Source organism: Grus americana, chromosome 19 (genome assembly GCF_028858705.1).
Source record: "Grus americana isolate bGruAme1 chromosome 19, bGruAme1.mat, whole genome shotgun sequence".
Lineage (NCBI taxonomy): Eukaryota > Metazoa > Chordata > Aves > Gruiformes > Gruidae > Grus > Grus americana.
Genome location: NC_072870.1, coordinates 3,966,494 through 3,988,831, shown reverse-complemented (window position 1 = coordinate 3,988,831; position 22,338 = coordinate 3,966,494). Strand labels below are relative to the sequence as shown.

Below are 22,338 nucleotides of genomic sequence, written 5' to 3'. Positions count from 1 at the left end.
ATGAAACTGTTTGGCATGCATATGTTTTGCACGTGTGTAAACTGTTGCATGAATAACAGAGAAAAATGTTTTCTGTATTAAAGTTTATTATCTCAGCAGAATAAACAACAGTTTAATGCATGAACAGCGAGTTCACAGCAAAAGTGTTATTTTCTACCAGTTTTTGTTGCAGTTTATATTCAAGTGTTAGCAATATAAAAATATTCTGTTTCCATGTTACAGATGATCCTTAGAGATTTATGTCGCTTCATGTTTGTCTATCTAGTATTCCTCTTGGGATTTTCTACAGGTAATATCATGCTTGGAGTTACTTTTTGTTATCTTAATCTCAGAAAATTTTATTTTTCAAGTGGCTTAGACTTTTTGTTTCCAACTAAAAACTAACAAATTAACCTAATTACAAAAAAATCTCCTCAGAATAACAATTATGTGTAGTCGTTTCATACAGCTTTTCGTCCCTGGGTCTCAACTACTTTGCACAGCTGAATAGAAAAACAGTCATCCTAGTCTATCTAGGTAAAACTGAGACAACACCTTCTGAGAGGGTGTCAGTTATGGGGAATATTTTATAGAGCAATTTCACTGGGGACAATGTACCATGAAGATAACGTCTTACCTTTATGCTCATTTTCATTGCTTGCAATGGAATTGTGATCTCGCATTGTATTTTTATCCTGCATATGTGATTCCTCTTTTGCAACAGCTGTGGTGACTTTAATTGAAGATGACAATGAGGGGCAAGACACAAATAGCTCTGAATATGCCCGATGCTGCCATACGAAACGAGGCCGCACATCCTACAATAGTCTGTATTATACCTGCTTGGAGCTTTTCAAGTTCACTATTGGGATGGGGGACCTGGAGTTCACAGAGAACTACAGGTTCAAGTCTGTGTTTGTCATCCTTTTGGTTCTCTATGTCATCCTTACATACATCCTCCTGCTCAACATGCTTATTGCACTGATGGGGGAAACTGTGAGCAAAATTGCACAGGAGAGTAAGAGCATCTGGAAACTCCAGGTATGTTGGTTCTGTGAGGCTACTATCCAAGAAGGAGGGTGTGGTGAATCATAAATTTTGGAGAGAATCTTTAGGAACTGACATGCATCTAAATAAAAGGTCACTGCTTCTTTGATTCCCCTAAACAGTTGCAAAAAAAAGTATATTATTTCCTTTTCCATGCGTATTTGATGTTTTGCCTGAGCAGATGTTCCCAGTGTTCCACAGATGTTCAGAATTTAAGAAAAGAAGTACTTTTGTAATTAGACAGAATTATTTGGGTTTTTGATGATGGAAAATCCTGATCAGAGTATGAAGACAGGGATTATGCAAGGGGAATCTTAAAGGGACATCAACTTTTGTTTGAAGTAGGAAAGGGAACTTCACAAATCTAATGACAGGGCAGTAATTTAGCATTTCAAATGGCATCTTAACAGAGGTGATATTTTAGATATGGATACGATGCCTGCTCTAAGATGGTGACAATGATAAATGATCAAGGTTTTTAAAATAAAGGCAGAATTCAGGATTTGTATGACTTTGAAACGGCAGCCTCTCAGTGGTCTGCTTTCTTTTACCTGGTAGAGAGCCATCACAATCTTGGATATTGAAAACAGCTACTTGAACTGTGTGAGGCGCTCGTTCCGGTCTGGGAAGCAAGTCTTGGTGGGGGTCACACCTGACGGCCAAGATGATTACAGATGGTGCTTTAGGTAACCTGTTTGTATGTCAAATGAACAATCCTTTATAGACAAACAACATTAAGGTATCTGGTAATGGGAAGCAGAACTTTCCCCCTGGAGCACTCTGAAAAATAGTGCACTAACACTGTCTACAGTAGTCAGTTTAATCTGTTTTCTGGGTCAGATCTGAGGCGTGAGAGGTGGCAGTTTGTGATACAAACTCATCCTGGAGTTGTCTGGTGATCTTTATAATAGATTTTGGTTTTGTTGTTTTCTCCCCAGGGTTGATGAAGTGAACTGGTCCACATGGAATACTAATCTGGGCATAATCAACGAAGACCCTGGGTACTCTGGGGACCTCAAACGAAATCCCAGTTACTCTATTAAGCCTGGCAGAGGTGAGGGTTTCAGGGATCTAACTCCTAGTATGGGCTACATACTGGCAATAGAAGCAGCATTGATTAATTGTGAGGGCAGTCAGTTTTATGCACTTAATGATAATGGCTGTAGCTAAGTTAATGGCATTTTCAGTCAGGACAAAATGTAAAGGATTAAGTGGGCTCGTTATCCACATAGCAGTTTTACTCTCTGGAATAGAAGCCCCATAGATTCATCATTCTGATTGTAGATTTTACAAAACAGTGTACGATGGCAGCCAGATAGTCAAGAAGTTACTTTGGAGGCCCCAAACCCTATAGTTTGGGATCTCAGCATCCAGCGCAGAAGTATTTAACTGTATGATTAGTCTCTGCTGTACTTGCCAGCTGAAATATGGAAAACTCATGGAACAGTATGGGGAAGAAAACCACAAAGCCCTTTCTTCCTGCTTCTTTCTTCTTTCATCAGCTTCCTATTTAAACCACTTGTATATTTTCTTCTGGTTCTGTGGAGGGGAAAAAATTAACCGTTCCTTTCCTTTTTAGTTTCAGGGAAAAACTGGAAAACATTGGTTCCGCTTTTAAGAGATGGAAGCAGGAGAGAAGAGACTCAAAAACTACCAGAAGAAGTCAAATTGAAACCTATTTTGGAACCTTATTATGAGCCAGAAGATTCTGAGACGTTGAAGGAGTCTCTTCCAAAGTCAGTCTAATCTTATTTTATTTTTAAGAAGAAGGTTAATTCTAGTTGCCCATGTTGGTCCTCACAAGCAGGGCAATTAGAGCACTTCATTCATAGGAACAGGGATTTTTGGAAAAAGGTCAGAGGATTTAGGAAATTACTGTGTGCAAGGATTCATTAAGTATGCTAAATAAACTACTTGTTGTTTAAGCTTGTGTCTTCATGGTTATTTTTAATACAAATCTGCAAGAAACTGTCTATACTACTTGGTTTATGTTCACTTGGCTAGATATTTGCATCTAGGCTGTCTCATGAAGTGTTAGAAACAGTTCCCATAGTTGTTTTTTTGTTTTGTTTTATAAGTAAATACATTGAGAATTTCCTACACTTCAGAGCTGTCTGTAAAGTAGCTAGCCCTTTTTTAGTGCAGATTTTTTTTCCAGTCTTCATCCATTTCTTTTACTCTTTGAAAGTGCTCTTGTGCATTTCTGAGATCTGAGCTGACACTGGCATTGTTAGCTGTGGTGGGTTGACCCTGGCTGGAGGCCAGGTGCCCACCAGAGCCGCTCTCTCACTCCCCTCATTCACTAAACAGGGGAGAAAAGGCATAACGAAACGCTTGTGGGTTGAGATAAGGACAGGGAGAGATCACTCACTAATTGTTGTCACGAGCAAAACAGACCGAACTTAGAGAGGGAATTCATCTAATTTATTACTAGGCAAACCAGAGTAGAGGAATGAGAAAAATAAAATCAACTCTTAAAACACCTCCCCCGACCCCTTCCATCTTCCCGGGCTCAACTTCACTCCCGGCTTCAACCTTCCCCCCCTCAGCGGCACAGGGGGACAGGGAGTGGGGGTTATGGTCAGTTCATCTCACGTTGTTTCTGCCACTTCATCCTCAGGGGGAGGACTCCTCTCATCGTTCCCCTGCTCCAGCATGGAGTCCCTCTCATGGGAGACGGTCCTTCAGGAGCAAACTGCTCCAGCGTGGGGTCCCAAGTCCTGCCAGCAAACCTGCCCTGGCATGGGCTCCCCTCTCCACGGGTCCACCGGTCCGGCCAGGAACTTGCTCCAGCGTGGGCTTCCCACGGGCCACAGCCTCCTTCGGGTGCCTCCACCTGCTCTGGCGTGGGGTCCCCCACGGGCTGCAGGTGGAATCGCTACACCCCCTCATCCTTCCTCCATGGGCTGCAGGGGGACAGCCTGCTTCACCATGGCCTTCACCACGGGCTGCAGGGGGATCTCTGCTCCGGCACCTGGAGCACCTCCTGCCCCTCCTTCTGCACTGGCCTTGGTGTCTGCAGAGTTTCTTACATCTTCTCACTCCTCTCTCCAGCTGCAAAAGCTCTCTCTCTCTAAGTGTTTTTTCTTCTTCTTAAATATGTTATCACAGAGGCGCTGATTGGCTTGGCCTTGGCCAGCAGCGGGCCCGTCTTAGAGCCGGCTGGCATTGGCTCTATCAGACACAGGGGGAGCTTCTAGCAGCTTCTCACAGAAGCCACCCCGTAGTCACCCCCCCCGCTACCAAAACCTTGCCACGCAAACCCAACACATTAGCTAACAGGAGCTTCGCTAAGTTTTGCAGGTGGCCAGTGATGGTGGATATTCTGTTGATAATATGAAAAAACCAAAAGTGCCTATAGAAAAACCATTATCACTCAACACCCTGAACATAGTGGATTTCATACCTTCTGTCTGCTTCTAGATTCTCTTTCTTTTAAAAAGTATTTTTGTGAGCAGCTACAGACCCCAACTTTGTGGCTTGGCAGCCTGAAAAACTAACCCACCAAACTACTATGAAACTGGAGAAGGACTCAGAAGAGCAGTAAAAATCTCCAAGAGCCCAGAGATATGTTCCTGTGAGGAAAGTTTCTTGGAAAGCAGATAAATAAATGGGGATACAGTGAAAGAATGCAAAAATAATGAATGATCTAGAGATGTTGTTATTCTTTTCTCATAACACAAGAACAAATATAGTCTGTGAAATTTTAAAGGTTGAATAGTCCAAATCAATGAAATACATGCTTCTCTTACACTGTCTGAGTAAACTCCAGAATTCACAGTTATTGTTACTGAGGCTAAAGGCTTAACAAGATCCCAAATTTGACATTTATTTAGATAACAGATGAACTTTGCACAAAGTAAGAGATAGTGCTTATAGACAATATATGTTTTAAAAGTCAGATGTATAATAATGTATAATAATAATCTTGAAATCAGGTTTTTTTTTCTTGACTTTGACAGCAACAACAGGAAGAAAGAAATCTGGTGCTGCAAATCCATCTGGCTGGATTTACAAAGAGGATCAGGAAAAATATCTGAGAGGGAAAATAGGCAGATGTTCCAAAACTACAGATAGTAGTCTTTCTCTCCTGGCAAGAGAGGAAAGAATAGGAGGAACTTTGGCATCCTCTTGAAAAGTGGCTGGACAGAAAGGAATTGAGGATAAGAAAATTTGTCTTATAGACAGCTGGCCCAATATTTCAGTGCTGGACCTGTGCAGATGTGTTGGGCAAGAAAAGGTACATTGTTTTACCTTCTTTCCTTGTTATGTATCTCTAAAGCACTTAGACTTAACAGCCTTTAATGCCCAAGTACAGCATGCATATACAAGTATCCTTAAGACAACAAGGTATTTAACCATGGGTTTCAGTTTGAGCATGTGCACTGTTTCTGTGGTTGCGTTTGAAGTACGGTTGTGCAAAAGCGCTCCTGTGAAATTGGGCCAGAGTGCGCAGCCTTTGCCAGGGAAAGCTCGTCATGCTTGGCCTGTGACGCATCCAGAGGCTGTGGTCAGAGAACATTCGTATGAGTCATTGAAGTTGAAAAGTGGTACGCTGGAGGGGTCAGTTGCAAATTATTGGGAAAATTGGAAATTAAAGACATAGAAAATTGAGCCAGCCTTTGAAAGATAATTTTCATCAATACATCCTATAATTTTTCTGCATTTAGTAAGATACTGAAACATTCACTATTCTTAAAGAGAAGCAATTAGTATATATACATAGAGACTGCCCTTCACTGCTAACACTGTTAGATGAAGTTTTGGATTGTTTGACGTCAGTTCTTTTACTGGGGTCAGGATTTCTCACAGTGCTCCTATCTCATAGGGTACTACAGCAATATATTTCAACAAAATCTTCAAGCATCCAGTTACTTTATTTGAAATAGTAGCACCATCTAGAGGACTAATAATTCTTGTTTCTTTTGTTAACATAATTCAGGACAAATGTAGTTTTATTTTCATAGAGTTTGTAGGGTATAACCAGAGAAAGGTTATAACCAGCCAAAGGATTTGAAAGAATTGCTTGGAAAAAATTGGAATTTAAACCTAACAACCTTTGTCTCTGGTGGACAGGGAAACCACAAAAGAAGTTTAAAGTAGGCATGTTCCATTTCATACCATTACAAAGGTGTATCTCTAAATGCTTGGTAGCAGTCTCTATAGGTTTCACTCAAGACTTCAATATGCTCCATGCCGAACATGGCAAGAGACAATTCACATGGAAAACAAGACAGGCAGAACAGCAAAGTAATTTTTTATTAAAACTGTTAAGAATAAATGTAGAAAGGGGCTGACCAGAGAAACAGAGTTGATTGTCTCCATGCCTTTGTGTGCCAGGACAAATTTATGTTTGAAAGCACACCAGGGTGATGATATAGCTGGAAAGCATTTATGAAATTTCTTTATTCCCTGTGAGGGATCTATTTCTTATAATTATCAGCCTGGGTAGAGTCCTAACCCATCGCTTAAATTCCACCTTGATTTACATGAAGTGCCTATCCAGAAAGGTTGATCAGCTGCCCTGGGTAACCTGAACAGAATATAGATCTCTGTCTTCCTGTTGCTTTCTGCTCCAACAAGGTTACAAAGACTGCAGGGGACTTCTTAATAAAAAACTGAAATACTAGAATTCAGAGTGAAAGCATACGTCAGTATAATGTTGTGGTTAAAAATGTAAATGCCCTATATTTGTGGAATAGGGTGGTGCTGGTGGGTTTTTTGGTTGCATTTTTTAAATCCCTTCGTCTTCTCTGGGAAGCAAACAAAATTATCCCACTTTTCTAGAGTCAGTTACTACTAACCTCTCAGAATTTCCAGCTATATCATCACTCAGTTACTGCAGTGGGCAGAAATTTATTTCCCACAGCTGAGGAGGTATAGCTTGGCAGTGACTCCAACCCGGTGTCGCACACATTTATTTGGACTCAGCTGGCCAGGGCTTGCTTTGCCACAGTTAACTTCCTTCATCTTCATTCCACCTAGGTGCATAGAGTTGCTTTTGGAAATTGCGGTGTGTCTCTGTTTAGGCAGACTGGGTGGCATGCCTATAGGGGACATACTTGTCTCACTCTCACAGTGGAGGGCTGCAACTAAGCCCCAGGGGAGAGAGGTGGCTTGTCAGGAAGTATTTCTGCTTTAAGAATAGCCTTGCTTGGACCAGCACCTTTCTATTCCTGCTGCTAGACACCGCCACTGGCTGAGGAGGAGCATGGCTTTGCAATAAATTACCTTTACTTGGGTTGTTTTGGGGAGGTTCTGCTGACTTTAGCAGACGTACTTTGCATGGTCTTGCAGAATCCATGTCCTGAGCACCGGGGGAGTTTTTTAGTTGGAAGTTTGCATACTTATTTCACACTGAACGTGGTTAGAAACAGCACATGGTTCCAATGCTATTCCTTGAGGCTTGCAGGTGGTAAAAATCTGTCCTCTCACAGTTATTAGTCACATGAATTTGTGTCCACACTAAGTGCTTAATATGTGATGATCAGGTTCTGCAACTGTATATATCCATCAGCTCCCAGTAACCTCACTGGCTCAAAAGCAAAAGAAATGAAAGGTGGTGATGCACTCACCTCCTGTATGTGGGTGACAACTGTAATTAGCAATGACTGCAAATGTGTGTGGGATGGGAGATAGCAAGAAGAGATGAGCTGGATGAAGATGAGTTGGGCTACACCTCACTGGGAGTTGAAAATTGGCTGATGAACAACTGGAAAAGCAAAAATGCAATCTCAGTATTATACAGCATTGCCATACCTGAGATAGAACTTGTGTAGTCAGCCATGTAAATGGAACTGTTGTGTCTTTCAAGCTCCAATAATTTCTGAATTAGTTGAGAAAAACATGCATCCTACCTGAAAAACTCAGAGCCGCACAGCCTGTTGTTCGTGTGTGCTCATTGTGCCCTCTGCAACAGCTGGCATTGGAGTCTGAATAGCCCTTGTCCTAATTAAACAGTAATGTTAATCCCCTGTCACGCAGCACATTGATAGTTTTTAGTGGGGTCCACGGGAGACACCGGGGCCCACAAGAGGGCCCCCACGCCATGTGCAGGGATGCTGCCTGGTACCTCTGGGGTACCCCATAACTGACTTGCCCAGGAAAGCCCCTCTCCGACACCACTGTCTTGCTTTGCTGCCTCTGATCATTATTGAATATATCGAATCATATTTGTCTTTGCCAAATGACAGCTAATCCTGTCACTCTTCTGTGGCATCTGTATCACACTAGCACGTTATTCAGTCATGCATCTTTGCTGGAGTCCTCAGTACTCAAAAATCCACAAGGCGTGTGCCCAGCAAGTGCTGCTCTGCTACAAACCACAGGGGAACCTGCCAACCCCATAGCCTTAAGGGATAAAGCTAGTGGACTCAGGTTCTGATGCTTGAAGTTTTCGGAACCCCGTCAATAGGAATTCTGTACAGTGTTTTTGAATAAACTATCATGGTAAACCTTCCAAACTCAAAAAACTCCACGTACATTAAAAATCCCAGACAAGCTGATGTTCAGAGCAACTCACTGTCAGCCAGTGTCTTGGATATTTAAAACCAGCTTGCATGTTTTGGTGCATTAGAGAGAATCCTCTTGCAAGGAAGGATACTTCGTACAAGTCTCTTGCTCTATTAGGCAACAAGAATGGATTTACTAGGGCCTGGGAGGAAGAGGTCTTAATCGATGCTGCCAGATGTGGCATAGACATCCTGGGTCTTTCTTGATGTGGTTAGAGGGCTCTGAAGTGCTTTCCATCACCCACAGCACACAGACTGGGATTACTTCTGACTCTGGAATAGTTTCCACAGAGAAAATATGGACCTAATTTCTCCTACATCAGATGTTAAACTGTACAAAGCACTCCAAAATTCATGGTGGAGAGTACCCTGTTTCTCTGGGAAGGAGGGGAAACCAAGCAAATGACCTCACTGGACTTACCTCTTTCTGGTGTGTTTGTGATACTGTGGCAGAGCTACATCACTATTAGTAACACTTCCTGTTTCAGTATGCAGGCAATGAGTGGACGTGAGGAGACGTGAACATTTACAGAATCACCGAGGTTTTCAGACTTCATCATCATCCAGAAGAGTATTTCTTGGTCATTGTTATAATCAGGCTTTAAAATCAACATTTTAGTCACTTGAATGTTGGTATGAAAACTCATGTCACCTGGAATTGCCACGTCAGCTGGCTATTCCACAGCCAGCGAGAACAACTCCCAGTTACAGGAACTGGAAGGAAGTGTCCTACTCACTTGGCCAGTAAGAGCAGTTTTAAGCCATGTCACTAAGTCAAAGTCATTTGTTTCCATGCTGACATAGTAGGTTTAGCCCAGACAGCTCCTCTTATTCCAAAGGGGAATGAAGACAATGAACCACCTGGAGAAAAGGGATCGTGTCCTCAGTTCCATGTTAGTCAGAGGGGGAGAGCCAAGCGTGTTTAATTAGCTTAGAGGAAGACACAAGGAAGACGATGTCCCTCATTACCAGAAAGATACAGAAAAGTGGAGTTTAAGGCTGGAAGTAGGTGGAGAGTTCTCAAGAGACTGATTTGCAAGGACAAATGGAAACAGTTAGCTATATCTTAGCTAAGCACTGAATAACAGAAAATTGAAGCATTGACAAAGAGAGAAGATGATTTGCATAATAAAAGGAGGGTTAATCAGAATAATGAGTTGAAATTGAGACAGGGAAAATGTATCCTGAAAAGACGATCTTTCTATGGGAAACATACAACGTGTGTCTGCCCAAAGAACTGCTTTTGGAAACACTGGAAGATTCAAACTTCAGCCCACATAAGCAAATATATCCAGTGCCATCCTGACTGCAGCAACGTGGGACCTGCAGGTTTTAGCTCTCTTATTTTGGGGAACCAAAGTATCTGAGGGTTTATTTCAACTGGTAGATGTTCACCTTCAATTCTGCTTCGCTTATTTCCCAGAAAGAGCTTGACAAAAAGTGGAAAGGGCCTGCAAGGACTTTATTTTGTTAGTTAGTTATCATCTCATATGTTGCTATGGTTGATGCAAAGTGTAGCTCTCAGTATAAGATGTCATAGTGGGTGACTTTTTGTTACCCTCATATTTTTTACAGGTCTAACCTCCCTAGCTTGGAGGGAGAAGGAAAAAGAACAATTCCTCAGATTTAGAAGGACGAGAATGATTTTTTTTCCTTTTAAAATGAGACATTTGATGCACTTAAAATTAAATGACTAAACTATTAGTTCAATCTGAAACTATTATAACAGTAAGGTTCCTCCCCAGTTTTGGTGATCACCCTCCAAAGACTACTTGAGTCAAATAGTGGAAGTACAGACTTGAGCAAAATATGTAGCATATAGGTGGGGCACGCTTTCTTCACGGTGTATTCCTTGAGACATTTTCATATTGCTTAACTCCCCTGCGCTGCTAAGCGTTACCTGAAACCATGCACCACAACTGAAGATTTACCGAGGGTACAAACTCACGCTGAAATAGCTGGAGAATAACCCTGACCTAGTTGGGACTGTGAGGCTCAGAACAGCCAAGCGAAGTTTGTGCTTTGAAAGACCTCAATGAAATGTTACATGCCGTTTCACGCAGAACACACAGCACCCACCTGGGTGACTGTGAAGTGAGAACCAATAGAAGTAAAAAGTGACTATCTCATGGTCTTAAAACTGGTTTTATTTTTTCCTCAGATAGAAGCCTCAAAAGGCTGCATACCCATGTGAGCCTCCCCACTGACTGTGCATGGCCTGTGACTTACAGCACCAGCAGTCAACATGTGCACACAGGACAGGGACGAGAAGTAGTGCCCAACACCTCGCACATCGATGGAGCGATGACCGGCAAAGGCCTTTGTAGGTTTGCACTGTTACTTTTTGCCTTGAGAGCGGTAGGGAACACTAAGAGTAGCACAGATACAGGAAAAGAGTGGCAGAGTCATTCTTCCCATCACTTATTTTTATCTTGTGCTTATGTAGTCCCCTGTAACTTTGCCAAGAAGGGATAACTATGATCTGAAGTCAAATGCTGATGCCACTTAGATGAAGTAGATTTTTACTACAGTGATTTCAACGCATTCATGACTGAGCTCACCCCTGCATAGAAAATGGCCACAGGTGCAGGAATTGGAGAGATTCAAGTGGAAGTGAGCACACTATCAGGTGGAGGAAGAGTATAATAAGGGAGGAAGGGAGACAGTTTTGTTTCTTTGGCAAGGGGAGGAGTGGGTAGAAGCTGAGACACAGAATTGTCTCTGGTTTTTTGTTCTCTTTGTGTATATATTACAGTAGCCTCTGTGAGCTCTAGCTCAGTTCTAGTTCAGCAGGGCACTGCTATGCTAGGTGCTACTCAAGTGCAGAATATAAATGTTCATGTTTCCAACCTTAGCTATAGAAAGGAAGACAGCAGCAGAGGAGTGTCATGAGCAGTGCTACTTGTTGTGATAGGCAGGAGTCTCAGGGCATCAGCACTGCACCTGGAGAAAGCTGCTTGAATTGGGTCAAGAAATGTAGTTTGAGGGAATAGGAAATAATTAGGGTGCCTGGCTATGGGATAATTTAGACAGTCCCAACAATAATGCTGGTCCTTCAGTGCACCAGGCTCATCTTCCTTTTTTTTTTTTTTTTTTTTTGTCTGTCTTGAGCGAAAGAGTAAGTTGGATAGTGATATAGTTGCAGGGATTATACTTGTGATGGAGGCTACAGTAACTCTGTCCTTTTGTGAATGGGACTGTTCTTTTAGGGCAAGAATCTGGGGAATAAAATCTCCAAGCTTGTATGTTATGCAAATGTGCATAACAATATTGCTAAAGAGGCTGACTTGTCCCTGCAGTCTGGACTGTACCAACTGGTAAGTGATATCCCAAGATTTTCCTGGAATGATTTCCTACCAGGCTGTCTCCTGTTAGGCAATAGTCAAATGCTTACAGAGTAATTCATTTCTCTGCGGCTCAGCAGCATAAAAATCTCTTATCTCACAGTTACGAGCATAATATTTAAATATTTGCAAGTGCTATTCAGATGTCTGGAGTGGTGGAAAGGCTCTTCATATGTGTGTGCAGCAGCACACAGGTATGATCCTAGAACAAGTTTAACTCTGAGTGGAGGAATGAGGAGAGCATTATATCAGAGATAATGTTATTGAAGCTATATACTTAAAGAGCAGTCAGGAGTATGCTATTTTAATTCTGCAAGCTGCAGTCTCTGAATCTGAAAATGTTTGGTACTAGTTACATGGGATATAGCACAGCATGCATGTCCAAAAGTGTTAGCATGGTAAAAACAAACTCAGTACAGACTTTTGCAGATCTTCAAAGTCCCTTATTTCCCACCCCCCCGCCCCAGAGTAAGACTAGCTAAAGAAAAAGAGGGAAATTGTTTCAACATAATCTGTAAAACACGGAAACAACTTGGTGAAAACTCAAGTACAGTTATTAAAAAGGCCTAAATCATTTGCAGGAGTGGCTAAATATACTCATATCTCTAAAATGGGGAAATTCTGGCATGCATATTAAAGGAAGATTCTTTCCACTTGGGATGATACTTATATTGATGTATTTTGAAAACAGAGAAGCAACCTTTAAGAAGCAATGTGTATCTCTTTGAATTCAGATATAGTTCTGTATGATTAGACTTCCTTTTTTTTTCAGGGAAGAATGGGAGATGGTAACACTGATCATACTAAGCAATAGTTGTTGCATTATTTTTCCCTTATGAAGTTTGTGTAAAATGCCCTGTGAAGGCCAGTGCTAAGGATGAAGGTCATTCTGATGATTTAAGATGGGATGACATGTATCTTTTTTTCTAATACAATATTTCCTGGTGACATAAAAAAAGATCTGTTGCAAGGAAGATGATTGCTTATCATAGCTGACTGAAATCACTAAGACAAAACCTCTCAATACTTGGTGACTGGATGTGTACTGAGTGAAAATCTGACTCCTAAAATCAGGAGTTCGCTATTGGTAAGCAAGCCAGTAAGAACAGGAGAGCTTTGCCTTGCTACAGCATCACTCCCTGTGGAATGGCTGCAGCATTTACAGTCTTAAAACACAATATCAGCAGCAAAGCACCCTTTCTGAGTTCTAGTTGGGGTAGCACTGTGACCATACTGTTGTGACTTCCCTATTCTCTCCTGCTTCCTTCCTTGTCTCTATCTGGCTAAAAGTTAGCTGGAAAAACTATGGGAAAATGATAACATCTTATCACTCTTATCCCTTATGGAAGTACATCTTCATGTGGTTCTTCAACATAAACCATAACACTAGCATTAAATGCATGCACATTCTTTTAAAATCTGTGGGATATCTTGTGGATCCGCGCCACAACAGATCAACAACTCTGAATCCTTTTCCACAAAAACAAAGAGAATTTAAATGCACTTTTTCCACAGTGAAAAAATCATGAAAGACTCTTGTGAATCAAACGCTATGCTCAGAGGAACTGGACTGCTACTGGTAGTTGGCATGTACAGTGCTTAAGTATTAAAGCTGTGTATTATTTTTAAGGAGCTTGGGGAATGGAACACTGAGAATAAGTAATTTACAATTATCCTTGCTGTTACCTGTTAATGTTAAAAATGTTTTTTAGATGGTAGCATTTCCTCTTAGTGACTCCCTGTTGGGGTACTGAAAATCCCAGAATTAAATATAAAATCTGAATAACTTCTAATGCAAGTTTGACTGGAATTGTGTCATGTGTCAGCAGAACAGAAAATGCAGCTCTGACTCATTGATGTCAGATGTCAGATCTCCAAGTGCTCAATCTCTTCCATCTGGGGTTTCCTTCATCTTGTTCATTTTAGTTTCTAGTGAGTCTAGCACTTGCTAGAAAAACAAAATAATGAATGCCAAATAGGACTTCTGCTTATTTGTACTGTGCAGACTATGCAAAACAAATGTTTTCAAGTAATTTTTCATAGGAGATGCATGCTTAGTTATTAATGTTCCTGACCTTTACGGCATCTCTGTTAGTAACTGAAGCAGCTGGTAACTGTCATAAAACCCTATAAAATGGTCTGCACAGTCATGATACAGCCTATTGCAAAGCCCTCTGTGACTTCTGGAAAATGCTAGCCTTGTCAGAAATCTCAGGGTGGAGCAGGTCTGGGAACATAAAGGTTAAGCAGGTTAATGATTAAAACTATCAGAAACTGTTTGCACAGATGTGACTTACTGTAGTTCTGCCTCTTATTTCCTGGCTCTTAAGCCTGCCCTTAAAAATAGCTCAGTTCAGGCCCACAACACCTATGTGTCACACGTGATGTTCTTAACTGTTTTCAGGAAGATTAGCCAGAAACAGTCTGGGCTTATGTTTCCTAAATCTGGCAATTGCACAGAAAAGGCCACACTTAGGTTTAGCAAGTGAAGGCTGTCCTCTTAATGGAACAAGAAGCTGTTAACACAGAACAGGCAGGATGAAGTGTAATTCTCATGCATGTGAACTGCTACAGCTTGTGCAATCTTCCACACCTTTTCAGAGGCAGGTTCGAAACAGAGCTCTGACTCTCTTGCTGTAGCTTGTCCCGGTTTTTCTTTTTGGATACCTGCCACTACATTATAAATAGACCACACTGCTATATTCTGCTAAACCACACAGATCTGGGTGTTTTCAGATATAGCCACTTTCTGAGTTCAAAGTATTGGTTGCTGCCAAACTTATTTTCTTTCCTTAGCAAAAGACTTTCTCAAGCGGTCTTTTACTGTGGTTGATACGAGAGTTAAAGCAAAGGTCCTTAAATGCACCTTCACCCAGATTTAATCTAACTTTGCTTATTTTCACATTTCTGTCCTCAGAGTGACTTCAATTAAACAGTCTCTCACAGTTTGTGTTGAGAACTAAGCTGATGTTCTCCCAGGCAAGATTAAATGGCAGTATTCAGTCCTTATTCTAGGTCGTCAGACCAGCAGGTAAGAGACTATCAAAGCAGCTGACTCTAGATTGTAGCACATTAGCTTAGGCACAGTCATTTGACAAGGTGTGGACAACCTTTCCTGGTACAGGATTTGGAATATATCATCATAAATTTGTGTCAGGTGAAACTGGATGTGTGCTCATCACATGTAACCAAAGGTCTCCTAATGCCAAATCAAACTGGCCTGGACATGGCTTGTTTCACCACGCCATTTGTGGGAAGCTGATTCATTACCAGAAACAGTGTCGTGCTCCTGGTATTTCATACAGCAGATTTGGCCTTGATTTGAGGCAAATGTAACACCCAGCAGTCCTGCTTTTAAAGATACCTACTTGATGAACAGGAGTTTTTTACTTGCAGTTTGTAGATATATTTTAAAGTCATATTTTTCAGATTCAAATGCCTGGTTCTAGGTCTTAGTATCCTAAGATATTTTATGGTTTTATTTCCAATTTTTCAATCTACCTCCTACCAAAAAAACCCAAACTTGACTCTTTCTTCCCTTGTCTACAGCTGGAGAAAGATTCCAGTTTTGCTGGCCTGCATAGTGCCCCTTAAACTCCTGTCTGTTAATCAAGTAAAGGAAAGACCAGCAGCTGTAAGTACATCTCTTAGGCCTCACTGCAAAGACATACAATTTTTAATTGTACCATTTCTGGTGATAATAGAAAGACTCTGCAAGGAGAGCAGAAGAGCTTACGGTCACTCTTCTAGCATTCCCCAAAACAGAAGTCTGCATTAACCATTGCTCAAGAGCTCAAAACTATCAAAGCTGAAAAATGCCATTCCCTGTAGTTGGCACAGCAAGAAGTAACACCAGTACGTACTGTTTATGTGAAACATGCCTGTTTGTATTCTCACAGACCCTAAGGGTACACATTCATCAAAAACTATTACAGATAGGGAAAGATCTAAACACGCCCACCGTGTTTTCACTGACATTATCACTGTGAGAGTATAAGATTATTTTAAGGCGATTTATACTTTTTCAAAATAATAGCAAAAAAGTTTGCTTTCTGGAGCACTTAACATGATCGTTTTCTTGTTTTTGCTTTGTGCCTTCAGAATAGTTCCATAATATATAATAAACTAAGCATGACATAAAGGGATGTAATTTACAACCCAAATGCATGTGCATAACCATTTTCTTTTGAAAACAGTATGTAAACTGCAGAGCAGTGATCATTTTAGATATTCTACTGCTGCCATTAAGTCATCCATGAGCGACTCGGCTTTAGTAATATTTCAGTATATAATTATTGTGTGTGTGTGTGTCATCCCACTTTGGCAGCTATGAAGTAAAGAGTTTGTTGTCTAGCAAGTTTCTCTCTGCTCCCTAATTTCAGATGTAGCAAACCCTGTACAGCTGCAGTACTCCAGCACTGTATTTACCTGTGCTTTCCAACAGCTGAGCAAACCGGATGACTGAAGAAGGGTGGTTTTGCGTTTTTAGGATAGTTTTGAGCTTGAATATAGTTTTACTCGTTTGGCAGATCAGCTTCTTTGGATGTTGTCGCCGCCGTGGCAGGCACCTACCTTGAACTTCATTCGTACAATTCTGAGGCGCCTTGTCTATACCAAAATGCAAGTTTCATAAGCAGGGTAAGTTCTCTGGGAGCTTCTGTGGGTGTTTGGTGTAGGTGTGATGCTTTTGTAGAGAGTGATATCTTCAAGAGACAAAGGCTAAACCTATATTTCAACTGGAGAATGCTTTTCTGTTGTGCTTGTTTCTGTTTTTCTGGTTTATAAATCTGTCTTTCTCCTGAGCCACGCCACGCTGACTCCTTGGGCATTCAGAAGTGAAGAAAGATAGACCTAATTTAATTTGTATTTGTCAGCCTGATACGCTTCCTAATTTCTGTGCTAAGGGGATCCAAACTATACTATCACGCAATATAATGCTATCATTTAAGTAATATTTTCATCTTCCACTGAAAGTTTCAGCTAGTGTAATGACTGTCAAAAGTAAAATACCTAGCCTAGTAGAACAGTTTTCATTTCAACTCAGTAAAATTTCTTCTTTTTATTTAATTCAGAGATAGGCAAGTAATAATTTTAAAGTATTTTCCTCAGAGAAAAACATTGCTTTTCAGAGTCTTTTAAAATTTCTGTTAGGAAAAACCTTCATAGGAAAGAACAAATTTCTTACCAAGAAGAAAATGACTTTTTGATAGCACCTGATGTCTACAAGTGCCCCTCAAAGGTCTGAAAATCTTTCAGAAAGATGAAACTCTATCAAGTGTAACTTTCTGCTGATAGGATTCATATACCGTATGAATAATGCACAAAAGTCAAAATGATATTTTATCATCTTTCCCCTCAGGGAGGGGATTTTTTTTTTATGAGCTAGTAAGAATTAGGTCGTAGGTGCTGGAAAGTGTTGTGGTCTGTGCTGTGGATGTTCAAAGGATCCTGTGAATGAAACAGCTATTGGTAGTCACTTCCACTCCTCTGCCCTTAAGGAATAAGAGAAGACTTTTGACCCATGGTATCACAGCTGAGTGTTTCTTTTGATTTGTAGGATTCTTTCTTTAGCCACTTTGTTTATAGTGTTATTGAGCTATAGAGATATAGATATGTATGATTTTTCTTCTTCTCAGATAAGGTGAGTCTGTGATAGGGTGTAAAGAGCCACCGACTGTAGGAGTGGTGGAGTCCCACTCACCATTACAGATAAATGCCCTTTTCTTATCCCCAGCGCACTGGAGGTGAGATACTAAGTCTGCAATGTCCTCAAAATCCCCTTCAAAGTAATACTTAATACTATAAATCAACACAGTATTTTTGTCTCACTGCCCACTTCAAATAAGCCACTTCTCTGGTGGCCTGTAAGTAACAATTAACTAGATAATGCGAGTAGAAAATAGTTACAACAAAAGAAGACACTCCATATCAGGTTACGTAAGCTACGCTACTTGTGATTTGACATTCTTCAGACTGTTGCACTGTTTTTCTCTATATGTCATAGATTACAGAAAATTATAGTGCACAGGAAGATGATGATGAAAGCAGTTGGTCATTAAACTAGCAAGACAGAGTAAGGAAAGAAGCTGATAAGCATAAAAAAGCTGCATTAACTCCTATGATATTTGCATGGATATAGTTAAAATAAGAAGTGAGCTCCATAAGCCATATTGTCAAAAGTCCTAGCTTAGTTTTCATCTAAGCGTGCAATTAATCGTGATTAAAAATGAGAAACAGACACTACCTCAGCACTGTAGCAAGGTGGTTCTACCATTGTGCCTGCAGTTATTTACTTGTGCAGGCTCTGAGATCTCATTTAAAATAGTCTTTGTAGCTGAGGCTACAGACAAATCTCCTCTGTGCTTTTGAAAGCTGTAGTCCATGTATACAAAAGTGAATCTTTTCTCTTTTTCCTTCCCAAATTGTTCCCTTAAATCACTGATGGTTCAGCAGTCCATCATCCAATACAACTTCAATGCTATCTTTGCCTATTTTCACCTCTCCTAAATGATGTAGCCTGCTCTCAAGTCATTGCTAAAATTTCTGGGGCTTTGACTTGCTCCCCCACGCAGAAACATGTTGCCATATCTGAGCAGCTCCAGAGTTGCTCACAAATGAGAGGCTGTTCCCTGTGTCTGTTGTGTGCTTTAGAGACTTTAACCTTGGTCTTTATTTTTGCCAACTCTTCCTACCACTCTCTCTGACCCCTCCAGCTTCACACACCTACCAGCTCTGTCCCTCTCAACTTGGCAACTCCTTTTCCTGACACGCTTTTTGACCTATTAGTCTGTTTCCAATTATTCTCTTCCTTTAAAGTCACTTTTGTGAAGTTATTTAATGCCCATCTTCGTTTTATTCTGGTGCCCTTATATTTGATTTATGTCAAGTATCACATATGCCTCTTCCTCTGGATAGGAAATGTCTTTGCTCATAAACTGCTGTGTGTTCTTAAAGTACTTCCTCAGAAGTAAATAGCTGAATTATTTGGGAATTAGGCAAGACAACAGTCATTTGTTTTAGCTGTGTTAAGATTAAATGTTTATCAGCGTATTCACTGATACAACATGTGTCTGAAGAGTACATGAATTGCATTTTCAAAGGCATAGACAAAACCCCTTTTCCTACCTTGAATATGTAATATCCAAGTTCAGTTCTTTTGTGCACTTATTGCAGTGAAAGCTAGTGTACTTTGTATGCAAGTGTACTAAGTAAATCACATTTTCCCTTTATAAATTATTTCTGTGAAAGTTGTGATAGGAATTCTTAGGAAGTGCATCCAAGTTAGGCATATTTCTGAGTTGCACTAGCGTGAATATGATAAAAAACACAATAAAAATTTATTTTCATGCCTATTGTTTAAGCCAACCTTTTCAAATTCGGGAGTACTTTCCAATATTTAAGATTTCTATTCAATTTAGTGACAAGAAATTAGCTGCACTTACATGGTTTTGGGCCTTGTAAATTCTGTTCTCTGTAATTGGGATTGAAAATTTCCCATACTTATGCATTTGCCCTTTATGTGTTAATAGATTTTCATTCAAATGTCAATGTATTTGATATGCCTGTCTCCTCTCTCATACCAGGTGTCATGTCTTTTCAAAGCTTTACTGTCTGCTTTCTATATCTTGACATTCCCATAATGAAGAAATTCTAGTGGTAAGGCACAATGACAACACTGCGACAGGAGTAGAAAGTTTGTGTGTACATTTGTCACATTACAGGAAGTGGAGGTAGGAGAGGAAAAATATGTAGTTCATTTTGTTCAAATTTGCAAGTGATTTTTATCATTTGTCCTTGGGTATGGAGGGCACTCCCCTGATTTCCTTGGGAATGGGTCCATGACCTTGTAAAACCTACTATTTTTACATTCTGTGAAGTTTAAAGTATCCTAAATTAACCTGCTCACTTTCAAATTATACCTGGTGATTTAAAATGATGCCCTTGAGTATATTGAGAAATAGGAAGATAGTTATTCATTATTACTTAGAGAATTCATGTTGTGGGTGTTTATAAGCAGACAACATGCATTAAGATCATTTTGTCATGTGGTGGTGATCATTCCTGTCCAGTAGAGGCATGATTTTTTCTTTTTCCCTGAAGAGATGTTGAGAAGTGTCACCAGGACACATAAGTCCTTGATGTTATCCATGTGATTGTTTAGCTGAGCTCAGCCTGAGCATCATATTCAGAGTCTGTCTGTGGTTCTGCTATTCTAATGCAGTGAAAAGTTTCAGGGCTTTTCCTGTGTTTACTACCCTTCACGTCTGAAACCTTCCTTCACACGTTGTATCTGTTGCACAGATCTTCCTGGAATTTACCCCTGTTCTGAAGTTATCTTGGATAAAAGCAGACTACTTAAATTAACCGTAAATATGTACAAACTTTAGGACTACCTATGAAAGTCATTGTGATCTTTTTATTTCTCTAAATAACATATACTGTCATTGTGACTGACAGACTCCCTTCAGTTTGAGGCGCATGCTTGAATTTATGGCTCTCCTGGACTTATGGTATCACTTTTAATAACACTTAGAATGTAATTTAATCAGTCATGAAAAGAATCCTCCAGCTTTGACATATAAAATGGCGTGTATGTGCTTAATAACTGAAAAATGAAAAACCTAAAAAAAAAATCAAGGCTTGCGTGCTTACATGTGAAGAGACTGCACATAGGCAATATGGTCACTATACTTTCTTCAAATGAACAGAGGTTGAGTAACTGTCGATCTATCTACTGCAGAAACATGATTAAAGATAACAACGAAATTATTCCACTAATGGGCAAGAAAACAAATCCATCTGGTATTCCCCCTTCAAACCAGCAAGACAAAAAGCCAACTGAAAGCACTCCCACAAAGAAAAGGTATGACTTTAGCTCTGTCTAAACCACTAAAACTCCCTGGTTTATCTTCTCTAGTAGATATTTGCACTGAAATATCAAAAACATCTTTATTCATGCTGCACATATGAATGAGAGAGACCTGATGAACACAAGGTGCCTTCAAAATTATATATGCTTATGCCGTTTAGAAGTGGCAGGGAACCCTAGTTAGGTAGACATATGATGCGTTTACCCTAATGGGACAAATACTTAAACCCTATCCTAGAGCCATCAGTCTTAAGTTTGTGTCTAATATCAGCTGGGCTTTCTGCATCCACTCGATATACCTGTGTGTATATATATAGCTTGTAAGAATGTGGTCTAATAATGGTCAGTGTTTCAATAGGAGAAGGTAGAGTGATCTCTTTAAAGAGATCATGTGGCAGAGTACACCAGGTTTTATGTAAGAGATGCTGGCCTGACAAAAGAGAGCATTTCAGACTTAGCCTTATGGGGGAATGTGATAGATTATAGAGAGGCAGAGGTGAATTAAAAAATGAGGGCTGGGAGAGCAAGAGGTTTGAAAAATCCCATCACAAACAGAAACCCTAATTCACCCTATTTTTCATTATTCTGATTAACAAGACTTCTTCATTATTTAATTTTATAAAATATTCACTTTCATTCATAATTTATGATAGAGAATTAATACAATAAGGGTTTGTATTTAATATGAATAGGGAAATACAAGCAGTACTTCATCCCTGATACTATGCTATTGAAGTCAACTAAGTTACTGTAGAGTGAGGGTGAATTTTCATTCATAAACTTTTCACTCTGGATAATTACTAGCTATTACAGCAATTTTTGAAACTCTGAAGGCCTAGGCAATTGTGGCTGCTCTGACATTTATAATTCTTAATAATCACTTTCCACAGAAATGGTGTCATTAGTTATTTGAGAGCCACTGCCTGGGTAGCCCAATTTGCCTTTCTGTCATTACATTCAAAAAGAGAAGCTCTTTGGTTGTCTAAGGGGGAGATGAGGTGTCTGAACAGCTCACAATACACCTACTACTTCAAAAAGAGGCAAATCCATGAAAGATGGTGTAGTTGTAACAAATGCTGGCAAACACTACCCCTCAATTACTTAAGCTCATATCTCCCATTCAGTTTTGTGGCATCAGAAACAGTAACCTTGGGGTTTTTCCCACCTCTCAACTAAGAGCTCAGGGTGTGGCTGATGACATTCCTGTAATATAAAGAATGAAGATCACATGAATTTTAACGCAGAGGTTTAACGTGTTCTATTAATTATATGTTTCTATGCTGCTGTACTTCTGTTCCTTGAAAACGCTTCCTTCTACTGTGCCACTCAGCAGCAAGTGCACCTCCATGGGTGGCATTTCTCACTCGACAAGTGTATTGGCAGGATGCACTTTCTCAAAAGACAATGACTTCCCCTTCTTGAAGGTCCTGGTATTTGGGTGGACTAACAGTATATAATTAAGTACAGGAAAACCAACAGGCAGGCTTGGGAGGAGTGCTGCCAATGTTGTTAGAGCCCAATTATGTTTGTGGGCAGTGTTCCTGAGAGCGTGCACCATGGCCACGTAAGCACTTTGGTATTTATTGGC

The 22,338-nt window shown here is 40.3% G+C and overlaps 1 protein-coding gene across 1 annotated transcript in view; it reads left to right on the top strand.

The window, feature by feature from the left end:
- LOC129215157 (transient receptor potential cation channel subfamily V member 1-like) overlaps positions 1 to 22,338 on the top strand; it is a 47,488-nt gene that overhangs the window by 10,253 nt on the left and 14,897 nt on the right. The window contains exons 15-20 of the mRNA XM_054847827.1: positions 223 to 289; positions 704 to 1,020; positions 1,585 to 1,712; positions 1,965 to 2,080; positions 2,606 to 2,762; positions 20,622 to 20,744. Of these exons, the coding sequence (XP_054703802.1) occupies positions 223 to 289; positions 704 to 1,020; positions 1,585 to 1,712; positions 1,965 to 2,080; positions 2,606 to 2,762; positions 20,622 to 20,744 (908 nt within the window). The remainder of the gene's footprint in view (positions 1 to 222; positions 290 to 703; positions 1,021 to 1,584; positions 1,713 to 1,964; positions 2,081 to 2,605; positions 2,763 to 20,621; positions 20,745 to 22,338) is intronic.